Source organism: Monodon monoceros, unplaced genomic scaffold (assembly GCF_005190385.1).
Source record: "Monodon monoceros isolate NGI ecotype Baffin Bay Population unplaced genomic scaffold, NGI_Narwhal_1 Super_Scaffold_18, whole genome shotgun sequence".
NCBI classification, from domain to species: Eukaryota; Metazoa; Chordata; class Mammalia; order Artiodactyla; family Monodontidae; genus Monodon; species Monodon monoceros.
Window position 1 is genome coordinate 164,041,313 of NW_021703774.1, and position 18,744 is coordinate 164,060,056.

Sequence of the window (18,744 nt, forward strand, 5' to 3'; positions counted from 1 at the left end):
GCCCCAGCCCGCCCGCGGGGCGCCCACCTGCCGCCCCGACGGGAGGCCCCCAGCGGCCGCAGCCGCTGCCCGGGGCCGGGCGCCCGCGGCGGCACCATGAGTCCCCGCTCGTGCCTGCGTTCGCTGCGCCTCCTGGTCTTCGCCGTCTTCTCGGCCGCCGCGAGCAACTGGCTGTAAGTCGGGCCGGGACCCGGCTGGGCCGGGCGGGGGCCGGGCGGGGCGGGGCGGCGCAGGCCCCGGGGGCAGCGGTCGGTGCCAGGCAGCGTGGGGCAGCGGGCGCGGGGGCGCCCGGCAGGTGTCTCGGCCGCGGGACGCGAGGCTCGTTCGCCCTCTGCACTGCCGCCGACACCGCCCGGGCCTCCCTCCGGACACCCCTCTGCCCGCGTTCCAGCCCAGAGGCTGCAAGGGTGGCGGCGGCTTCCGCACCCCTAGGCGGCCTCGGGAGCCCGAGAGCGCAAGGGGTGCGAGAGCGAGACCGCGGCCGGCGTGGGGTGCCGGGCGCGGGGCGCAGACCGGGCTGGGCTGACAGGTCGCCGAGGAAGCCCATTACGGGGAAGAACCCTGGCTCCTAATAACAGGTTAATCCCCAGAAGTACAGGGGCTAGTTCCCCGCGCCGACCTGCCCCGCGCGGCGCTGCGGGCTGGGCTGGAGGCGTGCAGAGACCTGTTTCTGCTTGGGGGGCGGGAGCCGGGAGAGAAGGAGGGAAGGGACGGGACGCCCGGCATCCAAGAGACCGCAGCCGACGCTGGACGGCCTTGGTTCTCCCTGGGGCAGGAAGAAACTCCGTCCAGACCTTAAAGAGCACAGCAGCCCTCCACCTCCCTCAGTCTCACCTAAGGAGGGAGGGGTAGTGACCGCTGATGACCTGTCTGTTTCTCCTTGACTGGGCCTGGCTCAGGGGACTCCCTGGGAAGATTGGCTCGGGGGGTGGGGGTATTCTAAAGGGTGAGCTTCCATGAGTGGGTGAACAGGGAAGCAGGAGGACCCTGGACCCCTTCTTCATCTCCCTCAGTGACCATTCCCCCAGTCCCAGGCTTAACCCTGGTCCCAATTCCTTCTGCCCAGAGCTCTGCCCCCATCGGCTGTGGGCAGCCAGTGGGGAGCCAAGCTCCAATATTGATCTGAAAAGCATGAGGTGGGAAGGGGGATCGCCAACAGTGTAGCTGGGGTTTCCATGGAGACAGCAGGAGAGGAAAAAAAATTCTCTCTGCATCAAGACCAAAGAACAAATATCTCCCATGAAATTGCCCCGAGTGTCCAATGGCTGTTGCTATGAGGTCATTGCAGCCTCCAGGGCCCCGCAGGCTGGAAGGAGTGTGTTCGTTGGGGTCAGAGCCACCCAGGGCTTGGGGGACGGAGGTGATGTGGAATTCTCCCAGCTGTTCTGAGAGCAAGAGTGAGCGACTCCAAGGCAGGCTGAAGTGGCTGCGGAGCTTTTGTTTTTCTTGGAGACTGAATTCGATTAACACTTCAGGGGCAGTGGCAAAGTGTACAGAAACCAGGGCACCACCACCTCCCTCCCACTACCCCCAGTAGGCCATCCCCCTGAGAGGGGCTTGGGTCGCAGAGCCGAGGAGGGGAGCTGATTTGGACTTGGGGAAGTCTGGGGTCCCTGGAGTTGACTCTGGAAAGCATGGGTTCAGAGCCGGGGTCTCCAAAGGGAGCGTGAGCGAGAACTGGGTGTGACCAGCCCAGGGCTGAAGGCTGCTCAAAGGCAGAGGAGGAAGCGGCAGTTCAAGGGTCTGACCCGGGCCGTCGGGAAAGAGCACGACATCCACAGTGCAAAGTCCTTCAAGAGCATCTAGCGTTTTGGCTCATTTTACAGATGAGGAAACTGAGGCCCCAGGAGGGGAAGCCACTTGCTCAAACTCAGAGCTGAGAACTGAACCCAGGTGCTCTGACTCCCAGCCAGTGACACACGCCCTTCCCTGAAGCCGTCCCAAGGTTGAGCCAGTGTGGCCCAGGTGGTGTCACCACCCACCCTCAGCCACATCCCAGCCCGAAATCCCAGCCAGGGAGGCAGCCCCAGCTTTGGGTCACGCAAACCATGGGGAATTCCAGCAGCTCAGTTCTCGTGCTGCGCTGTGGCGGGGGGGGGGGGGGGGGGGGCGGTGGTGAGGAGGGGCAGCCTTCTCGAGAGAAGAGAGGTTGGCAAACCTGTTCTCTGCAGCCGTGATGGTTCAGGTTGCCACGAAGCAGGTCTCCGGATGACCCAGCTCACTCCTGCTCCACCCTGGGCTTCGAGCCAAGGGTCTCTCTGCTCAGCCCAAGGCAGGAAGAACAAGGGGCTTCCCAGGACGCTGCCAAACCAGAGAGGCTATGATGGAGAAGAGATCTCTGGGCACATTCCCAAGACAGGGTCCATCCCCAGGCCAGGGACTGGTCCAGCTCTGGGGGAAATAGATGTCACAGCCTGGTCTCCAAGAGGAAGACAAGATAAAAGCAGATCACAAATGGATGAGACCATGAACATGCTGTTGCTGTCAGAGGAAAGAGTTGAGTGTGAGCTGGAGCGGTCATGGAGGGGACTTGGCCTGGAGGTTGTAGAATCATGACAATAATGATTATAGCCGCTCCCCCTGTACTAGCTAAATCCTGACAACATCTGAATCCCATTTTACATATGAGAAAATTGGGGATCACAGACGTAATTGCCCCAAGTCACCTAGCTAGTAAATGACAGAGGCATCTGACCCAAAAGCTACCTCTAGAAGGAAAAGCTTCTGGCGGGCAGATGTCCATCCGGGCATGGTAGCTGGCACTGTGTCTTTTCAAGTGTGAGCCACGCTGGAGGTCTGGCCCCAAGAGGATGGCTGGCAGCACTGTCAGAGGGGCAAGGCCTGGGTGTCCACTCCCCTTGCAATACCTGGAGTCAGGCTTCCGTCCAGGGTCGGCTGGCTGGCCGGTTGCAAGAGCCAGTGCTATCTGCTGTCTCCGAAGGGCGGGTGGCCTGGAGGGGAGGCCAGGTGTCCCGCTGCGTGCAGCTGTTGGGCAGGATGGAGCTTGGAGATGGGAGGGCTGTGCAGCCTGAGGCCTGGGCAAGCCCAGAGAAGCTGGAAGCTGTTGATTAGACTTGTGTCTGGCACCAGGAGTGAGTTGACAGCTTGTAGCAGCTCCCACCGAGGGAGGGATGGAGGGATAAAAACAGTCCATCGGTGGAAGGCCCAGACTCTGCCACAGACCTGGGCTCATAAATGTCTCTGAATGTTCCCCCCCGCACTGGGGCTATGCTGGAAGTCGGGAGACCAGGGTTCCAGTCCCAGCTTGGTCCCCAGTGCTGGGTGGCCTTGGATGGGCCTCTTTTTCCCTCTGGGCCACAATCCTCAGCAGATTGTTCTGAACCCCAAATGGAAGGTACTGGAAGAGTTAGAGAATAGACAAACTAAAGTTTCATCATTGTGGGTTTCCTGAAGAAAGGCAGTGATGCGCTATGCTGGGGCCCCAGCAGAGGCCCAGTAGGCGAGGGCAGGGGGCCTGTGCTCCACTCAAAGGTAGTCCAGCAGAGTGGCTAGGACAGATGGTATGCAGTTCCATCCCAGGTCTGCCACTGACAAGAGTAGTGACCTTGGACATGTTACTCAACCTCTCTGAGCCTCGGGTTCCTCATCTGTAAAACGGTACCCATGCTTGGGGGTGATGAGGCCAGAGCGAGCCCATGCATGTGGCATGCTGAGAACAGTGCCAGGCACAGCGATTAAAACTGCAGCCATGGCTGCTGCAGGATGTGGAGGGCAGCTGTCATTGAACTGGGGGAGCTGTGCCCCTGGTTACAGAGATGATGGAGGGAACGGGCCTTCAGGCTGCTGCCCCCAAGCGCCATCTACCCAAAACTGTGTTGTCCAGACCCTGTGATCTTACACAGGTCACACAGGGAGGATCCTAGGCTGCTGCCTCCCTGCTCTTCAGCCAGGGCCCCCGCAAGAGCCTCACAGAGCCAGGGAGACCAGCCGGGCTCCCGGGCAAATCCTGCCAGCCAGAGGAGTTGCTGCTGGGAGTGCCCTTCGGTGCCCCTGGGGGAGGCATCTCCCTGCGCACTGGATCTGACTCCCCGCAGGTGTGCACCTCCGTCTCCGGGCCAAGCTCCCACGTGCCTGCTCACGCAGCAGAGGTGTGTAACTGCCCTGCCCGTGAGCAGAGTGAGGCCTGGCACTCTGGGTGCAACTTGCTGGACCAGGTGTGGGCAGAGCCAGCCAAGATGTGCAGTGCCAGCCCCACAGGTAAAGGTGTGGTCTGTCTCCCCCAAGAAGTGTCAGCCTAGTCTCCAGCTATAAAGGGTCCCTCGCTCCCTTCTAAATAGCAAAAACCCACCCCCTTGGATCACCTCCCATGGCTCTGGGCATTGGATCATAATCACTACACACCCACAGCTCTTTACAGTCCACCAGGATTTCTCAAATCCACCATTGATATTTGGGGCCTGTCCTGTGCTCTGTAGGATGTTTAGCAGCATCCCTGGCCTCTCTACCCGCTAGACACCAGTAGCACCCGCCCAACTAGGTGACCACCAAAAATGTCCCCAGACATTGCCAAATGTCCCCTGGAGGACGAAATCACCCCCGGTTGAGAATCGGTGGCTGACAAAGCATTTTCACAGCCATTTCCCTATGAGAACCACATAACCTCTCCCCCTCCCCCTTCAGAGGAGGGAGTCTGTATTGTCTTCAGCCCCACTTCAGAGGCCCAGAGGTGCAGTGACTTGCCCAAGGACATTCTGCACGTCAGAAGCAGGACTTGAACTTGCTCTCACATGTCCAGATCTCATGGTTTTTATCCCCTGCCTATAGAACTGTCTCATATTGTATATAACTATAGTCTAATAATGTGGCTCCTTCTACAAGGTTAGAAACCTCTGGAGGCCGAGGCTGTGGCATCAACACAGCTCAGCAGCCTCAGTGCCTGGCATATATCTGGCATGTAGTAGGGGCTCAGTCAACATTTGATAAACAAACGAAGGACAGGCCTGTTCGCTCCAGAGGGTTGTAAGTTGCTGTCACATCGTGCCCCACTTCCAAAGACCTCGAGTGGGAGGGAGGCTCTGCTCTACTGCCTTGAGCCTCAGGTGATGCTAAGATGTGCCAAAGTGGGTGTCAGGACGTGTGGCTGTCACCCGGCAGATGCGCTGCCCTGGCCCGCAGCTCCTGGCCAGGCCACCCGCTCAGAGCCAGGCTAAGCGCTCGCTCCCCTCACCCTCCTCCCAGGTCCCCGGGACCAGGCTCTGCCCGAGGGGTTTGCTCAGGCAGCAGTCACGACCCAGCTGTCTGCTGTGGCTTGACTTTCTTCCCTCAACCCTGGATTAGCAATTGAGCAACTCAGCCTCTGACAAGACAGTGCTCCCCAAACCTGTTGAAACTCGCCCAACTCGGGCCCTGTGGGTGCATTTGGAAAGCTGAGCAATTGTACCACGGCTCCTCCTCTTGTTCCTCCCTCTGGAAAGAAGGGCTTGGCCTGAGCCAACTGGGCACGGAGTTGGCCAGGGAGCCGCTGATGGGGGTGGGGGTTGCATCACAGCTGCCCCCACCCCAGTCACCCCCCTCTCCAAACGAGCTTGCAAGAGCTGCTCCGCAAACTCAGCTGGGAGGCGAAGCTGCGACCCCATGGTTGCTGTCCAGATTTCTACAGGAGTTGCCAGGTTTTATCTCTGAGTCCTGAACTGTGTCTTCTGTGATTCGGCCAAACCCGAGAGAAGGCACGCTCCCTGCCGTGACCCCCCCCCCAGCTCCCCCTTCCCCGCTCCAAACCCCTCTCCACCTCCCCCATCTCCTGGCAAACTTGAAACCAAACTCTGTTTTAAAAGTTCCCTGGCCAAGTCAGAACCCCCGCAGCAGAGGGGACCTGGTCTGAGAAGAGAGGCTGGGCGGGGAGGGTGGAAAGAGGGAGGGATGTGTCCTGGGAGGGGAGGAACCCCCTGACAGCTCACGGGTCATGGGGGAACTTTGGAGCGGCCCATTGGAAGCAGCATGAAATTGCTGATGAAACTAGAGGGGCTTCCTCCCTGCCGTGACCCTGGAGGGTGCTTTCAGACCCTGTTTCTCACTCTGTTCACACACAAGTCATATCATCGCAGGGTTGGGTCCCAGGAACTCTTTGCCGAGGACTGGAGACAGCAGGGTATTCCTCTTGAGTCAGTGAGGCCCAGCTGTCCTGGCGCCCCAGGCATAGAGGGCAGAATCACAGCCATCAGAGTCAGAGGGGTTCTCAGAAGTGATCAGCTTAGCCTCCTCCCGGGACACAGAGCCTCCAAGCAGGACAGTGAGTGCCTGGTAAGCCCTATTCAGTCATGTCAAGCACTTACTTGTCCAGACCTACGCTCCGTCAGGCACTGTGCTAGGCACTTGGGGTCACAGAGCGTATGAGTGGTAGAGCTGGAACTCTACCCCAGGTCTCCTGACTGTCTTCCCAGAACTTTCCCTGCAGCAGGTGAAAACAGAGCTGCAGCCCATACACCTAGCCAGTCATCTCTGCTGGAGGTGATGAGCAACAAGGGAGGAACCAAGGTTTTCCCATCTGCCCTGTTGGGGTGGGCGTGCGGGCTCAGCCACAGGCTCTCCCAGGACTGGGCCATTAGAAGGGGTGCACCAAGGCCAAGGAACTCGCTAGAAACCTGAAGCCACCAGAGCATGAGCCTCACTCCAGGAAGCCAGCGCCGGCCCTGGACAGCTCATGCAGCTTCCCCATCCCTCCCTGGTCCTCAACCCCAGGGCTCCCTCAGCCAAGCTAGGGAGGACAGTTCAATGGTTCGATGGCTCCAAGGGCAAGAAAGGCACCCTGGGGACGAGGGTTGGATGGGTCTTTGCAAGGGAGAAGCTCTCTGCTGGTAAATTAGGGGGGCAAGGCAAACTGAGGAAGTGCCTTACATTTGACACCCACTCACCCCACAAGCACACCTGCCCCAGAGAGAGAAGAAAAATTCTCACCTCTGGCACAGCTCTGGAACCATCCAAGTTCAGGTCTGAGTGGCTACTTCCTGGCCCTGAGTCAGCCACCAGCACCCCTGGGAACAAATACTGTGAGATGGGAAATGGGGGGGGCTCCCAAATAAGAGGTGGGGGACAGGAAAGACATACAGGGAGCTGAAAACAATGGAAACTGAGATGTCAAGAGACGGAAAATACGGGTGCTGAGACTTCTGCAGATGGGGAGTAAAGGGAGCTAGGGATCCCAGGAGACAGGTAGAGGGCGAATTAGCACCCTAAGGTACAGGAGTGGGGACTTGGGCTCCAGAGGAGGCTGTCATTTCCCCCCAGCTGGGGAAATGCACTGGGGACAAAGAGAACGTGACCTGGGCATTGAGAACTCTAGAGTTACGCTACACCTGGGAAGAAGGTGGCGTGGACGCAGCACCCGCCACCCCACCACCACTGGGAATGTCTCCAAGGCCAGCCCCTCCTCGCCGGCTGCCCCTCCAGGGGCTTCAGGCCAGTGACAGCAGCTCCTTCCATGGCCTGAGTAGCTGCAGAGGCCACCGGCCCAGATGCTGTCCAGGCAGCCACATAACCCCTGAGACATTGCCCTCCCCAGCACCCTCACTCCTGAAAGCAGCCCTGAAAGATGCCTTCACCTTAGTTCAGAAGAGACATGGGGCTCTAGAAAGACTCATCAATCAAAGAAGAAGACCACCTTCCTCAAATCATTGTCCACTGATGCCAAACTCTCATGCCCTCGATGCCCTGGGCCATCTCTGGAGCCTGATCAGCCAGCCCAGGCTTAGGAGCCAGTATGACCTGTTTTCAAATCCTGACCACCACTGACACGGCCTTGAACACATGGCTCTCTGAACTTCAGTTTCCTCATCTGTAAAATGGAGGGGATGGGGCTTCCTTGGTGGCGCAGTGCTTAAGAATCCTCCTGCCAATGCAGGGGACATGGGTTCGAGCCCTGGTCTGGGAAGATCCCACCTGCCACGGAGCAACTAAGCCCGTGCGCCACAACTACTGAGCCTGCGCTCTAGAGCCCGTGAGCCACAACTACTGAGGCCCGCATGCCTGGAGCTTGTGCTCCACAACAAGAGAAGCCACCACAGTGAGAAGACCGCGTACCACGACAAAGAGTAGCCCCTGCTCACCACAACTAGAGAAGGCCTGTGCGCAGCAACAAAGACCCAACACAGCCAAAAATAAATAAGTAAAATAAATAAATTTATTTTTTTTTTAAATGGAGGGGATGATACCCACCTGGACAACCCCGCATGGATATATGAATATATATCCATATAAGGATATAGTAAAGCACGTGGCTGTTGTTTGAAGAGCACAAGGGACAAGGGACATGAGGTCCCTTTCTTCTAGTCATCTAGTCCCATGAACGGTTTCCAAGTCCCCTGGGCACACCTGAGCTAGTCCTAGATCCCCACTGTCCCTGCCCTCCTCACCCCAGTGTCCCCAGCTCCTAACCTCCTAACAGGACCATCCCCCCCATCCCATCCGTCATACTCCCAGTCCTTGGAGGATCCATCTGATGGGCCAGAATCGCTGGAAACACGTTCTCTAACTCTGCATACTCTGTCCGGAGACTATCAAGAATCTACAGTTGGGGGGGACTTCCCTGGTGGTCCAGTGGTTAAGAGTCCTCACTCCCACTGCAGGGGTCACGGGTTTGATCCCTGGTCAGGGAACTAGGATCCCGAATGCTGCGTGGCCCAAAAAAAAAAAAAAAGAAATCGACAGTTGGGATCGAGGCTGAAGTGATCCACTGTGCCCCATGAGCGTGTGCCCTGCCCTCCGGAGTGCTCAGCTGAAAAACAGGCTGGGAACCCAGGTGGAAGAGAGCTGATGGAACCAAGCCAAAGAAGACAAATAGAACTGTCTGGGGTCCAGGAGAGGATCCAGCTCAATGGACTATGACGAGGCTTTGAGAGGGCAGTGATGATGTGACAGTGGTGATAAACATCTTAATGATGATTACGTAGTACTGTTGCCAACAGGGGAAGAGTGCCTACTGTGCGACTATTGAATTCACTTAAGCCTCCTGAGATCAGAGCTATTCTTCTCCCCATTCTAGAGGTGAAGACACTGAGGTTCAAAGATGTTCCCTCTCTTGCCTCAGTAACACAGGGATGGGACGCTGACCCAGACTGTCCATCTCTCCTGCACAGTGCACCGCGCTGCCTGCCACGCGAAGGGATGAGAGTCTCCGGGACCGGGACACTGTAGGGAAGAGGACAGCAGGAGACTAAGACCACGGGTACAGAAACCCTCAAAGGTCTGAGGACAACTGGAGGTGTGGAAGGCTCCTGGGGAACGAGGCGCTCCCCACCTGCCAGGAGCACACAGTCCCGGAGGGGTCTGCGTCCCTCTCGCCCTCACCCGGCCACGCCTCCCCAGGCCACGCCTCCCCGGGCGGCTCTCGGCTCATCAGGGGCTCATTTCCTTCCGGCTCCTCCTCCTGCCGCTTGGCCTCCTTCCTCCCTGGTGTCGCCGGCAGGCACGACGGCTCCTGAGGAGGCTCTAAATGTGGCCCGGCCGGGTGGGGAAGCCAGAGGGAGGGGTTAGAGAGGCCTGGGCTGGCGTCCCAGCCCCCACCTGGAGACCATGGGGCCAGGACCCACGACGCTGATCTGCTTGGCCTCCCAAACGCTCCAGCTATTTCCCGTCCCCTGTCCTCTTGACGCGCAGAGCGAGAGCTGGGCAGGAGTCGCGAAGAGGTGCGGATTTTCCTCTAGGAATTTGTATATTTTTTTAAAAAAGCAAGCAAACCTGGAAAAGCTTGGGACAAGCCCAGCTAATTTTAGTTTCTAATGAAAACAGCAGGTGGCCGAGAGGATCTGATCTCCCTGGCAGGGCCAGGGCCCTCCAGCCTCGCAGGCTGCAGGCACGGGCCAGGCGTGGGGAGGGCCTCCTGGGAGGAGCCTGAAGGACCGGAGCCCCCGCTGGAGAAGACGGGGCACGAGCTGCCTGGCAGCGAGGCGGCCCGGGGTTGCGGGGGGGGGGGGGTAACCTGATCGATGGCACGGCTGTGGCTGGAGTCCTGCGTGGCCGGGGCAGCGGGTAGCAAATGGCTAAGCCTGTGCTCAGCAGTGGCAAGAAGAAGCCTAAATTGGGGCGATGCAACCAGAATGAGAGAAGAAGCAGGGATGGCCGAGGACCTCCACAGGCCGACCCAGCCCAACGCAGTCAGCACCCCCACCCCCACACACTCCCAGGAATGGCTTGTGCAGTTGACATTTGAGCCGGCCCAGCTCCAGGTCAGTAAGTGGCACGCGTGTCTCTGGAGGAAAGGTTGAGCCACCTGAGGGTGCAGAGAGGGGATTCCTGAGGCCCCTGGAACCAGCTGGGCCTTGCCGCTAAGGGTCTCCAAGTCCTCAGCAGAGCAAAAAGCCACAGAGCCTCCACTTTCTTCCCTCACCGCCCCGCCCCCAACCCTGAGCACTCTGCCAGGAGGGGAGCAGAGGGGACCTAGTCAGGACAGAGTCATCCATTTATGCTGCAAGCATGTATTGAGCACCTTCTAGGTGCCACACCCTGTGCTAGGCATCGAGGAGGCCACGGACTGGACGTGACACCGAGGGTGGTGTTAGCCCCCTGCAGCTGTCAAACAAGGCAGATCCACACCCAGGGTACAGGGGAAAGAGAGGTCCCAGTGTGAGCTGGGTTTGCATTCCAGCTTTGCCACTCACTAGCTGTGTGACTTTGGGGAGTCACTCCACCTCTCTGGGCCTCAGTTTGCTCATCTGTAACATGAGGCCAGGCACCCTAACCAGATACCAGAATGAGCAAGCAGTGTGGGCAAGGGCGTGTGATGCCTGGGGTCCTAACTCTCCCCACTCCATTCCCAGTTCTTTCCAGTTCTGATAGCCAGCCCTTCCCAGGCAAGACCCTGGGATCTGAGAGAACCAGGGTGAGTTGGGGCCATGTCTCCTGTGGCCTGGAAGGGGACAGCTGTGGAGCCAGATGAAGGCAGGGGCTGGGGGTGGTGGGCATTGGTGCCAACCTTAGGGGCAGGGACACTCCTCAGCCTCTTCCTGGAAGCTGTCCCAGTGACTCACACCCATGGCAGGCCAGCAGCTCACCCCTAAATCCCTATTACTGTTATTTCAGCCCGTGTCCCTCGTTGAGTCCTGAGCTTACGGGAGGCGGGGGTGGGTGGCCCCTCAGGTCCATCTCACGCCTCTTCAATGGCAGGGGCTCCGTCTGTCCGCCTGGCATGGGGCCAGGGGGACTTTGAGGCTTGAACCCACCCCCCGTCCCAGCGGACTCTGACACAGACCCATTCATTTATGGTACCATGAGGAGACAGGCTCCGAGTGGGGCGGGGACTTGCCCAAGGTCCCACAGTGGGTTGGTGGCTCAGCCAGGCCTCCCCAGCTTGTCCCTCCTGCCCAGAGAACCCCTGCCTTGAACACAGAAGCCAGGGCCCCAGCACAGCCCCACCTGGCCCCTTGGCAGGACACAGAGGGAGCAGAGGCTGAGATGGGGACAGGTCAGCTCTGTGCCCCCATGTCACAGAGGGAATAGGGGGCCCCACCTTCTCCTAGAGACCAACCCTGGCATCTGAGCAGGAAAGGATCCAGCTTTAGGCCCAGTTGCTAGTCCCCTCACCCGTGGCTTCCCAAACGTGTACCTGGCCCACAGCCAGTAGCCGGGCTCTTGGTGCCCCCTGCAGGCCAAGAGCGCCAGGTGGGACTAGCTCCGTAGCTGGCAGAGGCAGGGGATGCACCTAGGTAGGGCAGAGGAGCCGTCAGCACCCTCCCCTTGCAGATACTCCCTCCCCAGACCCCCAGCCACCTTCCCACCCTTGTCTCCCTTCTGAGAAGCTCAGGCTTCTGCCCAGGCCTCTTCGGGACACTACCAGCCTCTGTGCATCCTCTGGGCAGGACCTGGTAGAGGAGGCTGTGAGGCTCCCGGGAGGCAAGGAATTCAGGAAAAGTGAGGGGAGGTGGGACCGCCTCAGCCCAAGACAACCCACCTCCCACCAGCCCGAGCTGCCAGGGAAGGGCGAGATCCTCACAGCTACGGTGCACCCAAGATGTGCCGACCGAGAGCCAGATGCACCATCCACGTCAAATCACGTTAATTTCTCACAGCAGCCTGTGGGATTGCCAGATCAAGAAAGCCAGACGCAGAGAGGCCCCGCAGCTTTGAAGAGGAGAGAGGGTCCCAGAATCAGATTCCTTGGGACTTAGAAAGAAACATCCCCAGTGGTTACTCACAGACTTCCCCTAAAGTGCCCTCCAGGCCATTGCCAGCCTGGCTTCCCAGCTGCTGCTGAGAACGTGTGAAAAGCCCAGATGCCCACCAAGCCCTGCCTGGAGTGGGGCCCAGACACCTGTACTTTCGGCAAACCCCACAAATGTTTCGATGCGCAGCCAGATATGAGAACCATCACTCGGGTCCAGCCCACGTGCCTGACAAATAGAATCCAGCTGCTGATTGCACACCCCCCGGGGGTGGAGAGCTCAGCAACCCGCAGGCGGCCCACCAACTGCACCTTGGCCCGCATCCTTAGGTCAAACGAACCCAGCTCCCAGCAGCCTCTGCCCACGGGTGACATTCAAGTCCTTGAGCCACATAAAAGAATATTGTCTCTACCAAAGGTTTTGAAGTCGGGCAAAACCAGGTTCAAGTCCTGACTCTGCCTTTACTAGCTGTCTGACCTTGCACACAAAGCAAAGTACTTAACTTGTCTGTGCCTCAGTTTCCTCCTCTATAAATGGGGGTTCATTGGCTTGCTGGGAGGATTAAATGCAATCATGTAAGTAAAGTCTTAGGCTTTACTGATTAAGGGCCGTACAAGTTAGCTATTCTTATTGTCATTGTCTTAAAAATCTCCCATATCTTACTAGGCTTTCTGTGTGCTTTTCTATCTGGGTACCATGCATTTATTCATTCCTTCACTAAGTAAACAGATGTCCAGCGAGTTCCTGCCCCATTGCCTGAGGCACCACGTAAGACCATCTTTCACATACAGGATCCCTTTAGCGCCTGATAACAGTTTCCTGACTTGGCCACAATCGGTGGTCTCCCCCTCACATTACAGGTGGAAAAACAGCCCCAGAGAGCAGTGGCCTTTGTCCTTCTTCGGACAAGAAATCTGTGCAGCTTCCCTGGTAAAGATGCTCTGGCTTCTTCACCTCTGCCACCCAGAGAGCCATTGCCCCCCCCATCAAGCAGACCTGGGCTGCTGGGCTGGTTCACTGTGGTCCCTGGGGCAGTGGGACACTTGCTCTGCTTTTGTTCAGAGCCCCTGACCTGTGGGGCTGAGGCTGAGGGTAGAGCCAGGGTCTGAGTCTCCTGCTGGTAGGTGGTGGGAAGGCCCCTTTCCTCCTCTGAGCTTACCTGTAAAGTAAGGAGTCTGGACCAGACCACCTGTCAGGGAACATTCCTTAAGGCTGTGATTCCGTGCACCCTGCTGCTCCTCCAAGAATCTGGAAGGCAGCTCCAGGCAGCCCTGCCTGCCCTGGGAGGTGGCAGGTGCATCTCCCACTGAAGAGCGGGGAAAGGGAGGCAGGGGAGGGAGGGGAGGCCTTCCAGAGTCACCACTCAGCTCTCCTTCCACCATTAGGCTGCTACTTGTGTGCCTACTATGTGCACTGGGCCCTGGCCAGGGATGCTGGGATGGGGTGAGGGGACAGGTTGAGGGGCAGTGCAGTGGTTGGAGCACAAGCCTCGGGGTCATCCAGACCCGGGCTCCAATCCAGGTCTGCCCCTACAAGTTGGGTGACCTTGATGGTCATCTCACTGCTCTGAAACATGCCTGGCACTTAGTAGGTGTTCTGTTAATGCACACCCTTCCCTCGAGAGAAAAACCAGTTTCTTCCTCACAGGGTCTTTCCCCAGCTCTGCTCCCACCCCGGTGAGTATTTTTGTGTCTTACTCCTGGCCCCCTTGCCTCCTGGCCCAGATTGCGAAGTGGCCGTCACTAGGGACTTCCCTGGTGGTCTAGTGGTTAAGACACCATGCTTCCAATGCAGGGGACGCGGGTTCGAACCCTGATCGGGGAACTAAGATCCCACATGCCACGCAGCACGGCCAAAAACAAAAACAAAAAAACAAAGTGGCCGTCATTAGGGCAGAGCCTTCCAGGGCCCTCATGGAGGGGGTCGGCAGGGGAAAGGCGCATGGGGTTTGGAGGGGTTTGAAGCTTGGCTCTGACACTTGCTACCTGGGTCACCTTGGGCATGTTAACCTCTTAGCCTTTATTTTGGAATCCATAAGATGGTCGTAATAATTGTCACCTCATAGATTTGGGGTGAGCTGGCAACAGGAAGAAGTGCCTGCCGCCGTGCACAGCACGTGGTAGGTGTCCAATCAACAGTAGTGCTCTCTGTACTGCTGAAAGGGATGCAGTAAAGCCCCTTCCCATGTATGCCTGGCCCCAGAGTGCCTCGACATAAGCTATCTCATCTGGATTGTATATCCTCACTATAACCCTGTGAGGTGGGGCAAGCATTGGTGCCCCGTTCTCTGGCTATAAAGACTCCAGGGGCGGAGGGGAGAGCATGGCACACTTTGTTTTCAAAGCCCCCTCCCCCAGCACTATCCCCAGCCCCCCAGCCCTCACTGCCCTTATTGTCCTAAGTGCTACAGTAGTGACGCTGGTCTCCGCCTGATGGCCCTGGGGTATGCCTGGCAGTGAGGATCATGACCTTGCAGCCAGAGGTGGGCTTAGGTCACTGGGGTCTCTGCCTTGGGAGGGAAAGAGACACACCAGGGCAGACAGTGGCTCCAGCCTCCCATCTAGAGGGCATTTCGACACGAAGGGCTCAGAGCCCATGGGCGAGGTCTAGGGTAACATCGGGGCACATATAACAGTGCAGGGGCCACCCAGGCAGGGAGGGATCCCACGGGGGTCTGCCAGCCGCCCTCCCAGTGCTCTCCCTGCTTTGGCTAACTTGAGATGGAGGCCTTGTGCAAGACAGCACTTCCCCCCTTCTGGCCCTGGGAACCAGGCAGGATGGCTGTCACTGGATCCAGAGAGAAGCCAACCTCCAGGATCCATCCCTGGTACGAACTGGCTCCCAGAGACTTGGGCAGGGCGTGGCCTCAGCCGGGGCGTGGAAGGAGGAGGGAAGGGGCTCAGCCTTACGTCCCATCCCCATCCCCAACCCCCCTCTCCCCAGGTACCTGGCCAAGCTGTCATCAGTGGGGAGCATCTCAGAGGAGGAGACGTGCGAGAAGCTCAAGGGCCTGATCCAGAGGCAGGTGCAGATGTGCAAGCGGAACCTGGAGGTGATGGACTCGGTGCGCCGCGGCGCCCAGCTCGCCATTGAGGAGTGCCAGTACCAGTTCCGGAACCGGCGCTGGAACTGCTCCACGCTCGACTCGCTGCCTGTTTTCGGCAAGGTGGTGACGCAAGGTGAGGGAGGGGCTCGCGGGGGTGCTGGGGACCCCGGAAGGGACCACTGTTTCCTGGGGTGGGGAATCATGTGCTCACGAGTGGCCTGACGGGTCCATCACTCATCACAGGATGCAGAAGGAGGCATGGGAGCGGGCGGGACCCAGCGGACGGCAGTCCCCTGCGGGAGGGCCGATGGAGGAGGATGCCGTTTTCTGGCTGCGCAGCACAAGACGGTGTGCCGTGTTTTCGGTCCCGGAGCCACCATTCCTGTTCTAGAGTCAGAAACTGAGGCTCAGGCAGGGGAAAAGACGGAGTTGCCCGGGGCTCCTCAGAGGGTGAACAGCAGAAAAGAATTCAGACCTGGGCTTCCAGCCCCCCAACCCTGTGCTATTTTTACCTTAGCACTGGTCTCACCTACGCAAGCTCATCCCGTTCGTCCGTACCTTTGACGAACCCTGTTGAGCCTCACTTGCCCAGCCCTGAGACGCCGGGAAGAGCAGCACCCAGATCCTGTCCTCCTGGGCTCACAGTTGAGGCAACAATGACACTTCAGTAGGGGCAGTGGCTCTCACACCTGTAGCACCAGCTAGGGACCAGACACTGGTTAAGTGCTTTAAGTGATATTAACTCATCTGGCCCTTTGAGATGGGCTTCCGTATTGCAAATGACGAAACTGAGGCACACAGAGGTTAGGTAACTCGCCCAAGGTCACAGAACCAAAAAGTGGCCAAGCCAGGACTTGAGCCCGTGCCGTCCAGCTCCAGGGTCTTGCTCTTACCCAGGATGAGAGGGGACACAGGAGCCTCGGGAGCACAAGGGTGGACCCCTGCCCCAGCCAGGGCGGGTGCTCAGGGAAAGCTTTCCCAAGGAGTGGGTCCTCGGCTGACACCAGAAATATGAGAAGGCATCAAGCCAGAGGAAGATGGGCCAGGGCATAGAGAACGTTCCATGCAACTGGAAGTCTCCTTAAGAGGTCACCGGGTCAAGCCGCTGCCCTCGAGGGAGCGCTCTAAACCAGCTGCCTCTTTTACTACTTCCTGAGTGTGAAACTGACACTAGTCCACAGACCCCTTGACTTGCTCAGGCAGCAGAAAAGCGTTCCTGGGCCAACCTTTGTCTTGGCACCTGTGGTCCTGGACAGCGAGGGCTGCTGGGCTTGTGGCAAAACCATTTGGATGTTGTTGGAAACCAACTGGGATAGAAATTTGGAAGCCATTCTCCTGGGAGTTGGCAGGGGCCAAAAAGGCACGATTATGCTTGGCATGACTGAACACTGCTGCTTCTGAGAAGAAGCAAAGGCCCAGTGAGTGGCCTGGGAGCAGAGGCCCTCCCGGGACCACGGTGCCCCCGCCGAGGACCCAGGGCTGTCTGTCTGATGAGGCCCAGACACTAGGCTCAAACAGCAGACCCTGGGCACAGGAAGCCCCTGGCACACAGTAGGTGTTCCGTGTTTTAGGTGGACTCATGAATAGACTGGCAGGGTCACATGTGCCAGGCCCTTCATACCCCCATGCCTTTGCACATGCTATTTCCTCCACCCCCAAACACCCAGCCCTCTTTCTCCTCCAGCTCAGCAGCTCCCTCCTCCAGTCTGCCCAGCTCCTGCAAGCAGGTGGTTCCTTTTTCCACGGGGCTCCAAAGCTCTTTGTTCATGCTGGGGTTTTCCCCCCTTTTTTCGCTAATTGTTTTGATATAGTTTCAAACTTACAGAAAAGTTGCAAAAATAGTACAAGGAATTCCCATATACTCTTTTTTTAAAAATCTCTATGTGATAGGTTTATTCAGTCAGCTACTTTCATTTTCTTCTTTTTAAAATGAGGTATAATTGACATATTAGTTTCAGGTGTACAATATAACGATTCAGTAAGTCTAGTTAACATCCATCACCACACAGTTGCAAACATTTTTTTTCTTGTGGTGAGAACTTTCAAGATCTACTTTCTTAGCAACTTTCAAATATGCAATACAGTATTATTAACTGTGGTCACTACGCTGTACATCACCTCCTCATGACGTATTTATTTTATAACTGGGAGTTGGTACTTGGTGACCCCCTCACCCATTTTGCCCAGCCCCCATCCCTTCTTCTGCCTCTGGCACCACCAGTTTGTTCTCTGAATATGTGAGTTCAGTTTTTCCTGTGAAGAATTGCCATATACTCTTTACCTATCACCAGCTGTTTACATTTTAACCCATTTGACTTATCAATTTCTCTCTCTCCTTTCTCTCTCACTCTCTCTCTCCCTTAATACACACACGTGTACACACACACACACACTTCTGTCTAAACCATTTGTGTCCACGTGGCTTTCATTACACCTTTCACACTGAACTGTGATGCCTGTCTCCCCCAGCCCACTCCCCCATCCCTAAACCTTGAATTCTTCCAAGGCAAGGGTAATGTCTCATTTACCAGTTTCCCAGCGCGTGTCAGAGCCTGGCATGGAGGAGACAGTCAAGGGATGTCATCCAGTGGCAGAGAGCAAGTCGGGGCAAGGACTCAAGGGGCAGAAGAGGGGAGGCATGGGTCAGTGCGGCCTGATGCAGGTGAGGGACCCCGTCAAGAAGTGCTTTCCTCACCTGTGTTTGCACCAGGAACCAGGGAGGGGGCCCAGCCCCGGCTCATCAAGTTCAGGAAGATGCTGAGAATCCTACCAGGCTTGGCTGGAACCTGCTGTGGACTAAAGTCCAAGTGACTTGGTCAAGCATCCAGTCTCCTCGGGGCTGAGTCAGGGCATGCACTCGCCAAGCCAGCCACATGCGAGGCAAGGGCAGTCGTGTTTGGAGTCTGAACTCTTCCCATTCGTCCATCCCCTCACTTTTGCATTTTCTGTTTTCTTCCCTAGTAAAATTCCTCCTGGAAAAGTCTCAATTTATCTCCACTGAACAAGAGACGGGACTTGTCCCTCCCGAGGCCACAGTGCTGCTTTTGGGGGGTCCAGGGTTGATGAGGCCATGCGGGGAGAGCACGGGCAGCATGACCTTGGGGGAGGGACCTCACTCCTCCAAGCCTCGGTCTCCTCACCTGTCAGTAGGACCTGCATGTGTGCTTACCTCATAGGGGCATCACCATTTAGGGTGGACCTTGACCCCAGAAAAGCCATCTGTGCTCACCAGCTGCTGTGATTTGGGGCAGCAGCCGGCTGGGCAGGCCTTTCTCACAGCCCCCAGGTTTAGGGGTTGGGGGGCTAGGCCAGTGCCCGCATTCATGGGCTGCCTGGCTGGGGTCCTGACCTCAGACCTGGAAAGGTAATAGCTCACAGGCCAGGCCATACTTGGAGGAGAAAAGGAGCCCCATTTGTTGAGGGCCTCCTTGGTGCTGCCTTGCATCCGACCACCCTCACGACAAGTCCGAGTGTGTAGTATTGTTCCCACATTACAGCTGAGATAGGAGGCCCAGCAGAGGGTGTGATGCACCTAGATCCGGGACCTGACGGCTCTTGGCATGAGTTCCCGGGCAAGGTCCATCC

General features: G+C 57.6%; 1 protein-coding gene across 6 annotated transcripts in view; it reads left to right on the top strand.

Moving 5' to 3' along the window:
• The first annotated feature begins 6 nt into the window (after positions 1–6).
• WNT4 (Wnt family member 4) overlaps positions 7–18,744 on the top strand; it is a 30,728-nt gene continuing 11,990 nt past the window's right edge. For 3 of the 6 annotated variants that reach the window (XM_029230548.1, XM_029230553.1, XM_029230552.1), the window contains exons 1-2: positions 8,192–9,641; positions 15,057–15,292. In XM_029230548.1, the coding sequence (XP_029086381.1) occupies positions 9,529–9,641; positions 15,057–15,292 (349 nt within the window). In that variant the 5' untranslated portion in view covers positions 8,192–9,528. Of the gene's footprint in view, positions 174–8,191; positions 9,642–14,778; positions 14,941–15,056; positions 15,293–18,744 lie in introns of those variants that run through there. The other 3 variants (XM_029230550.1, XM_029230554.1, XM_029230549.1) reach the window with 3 other exon arrangements.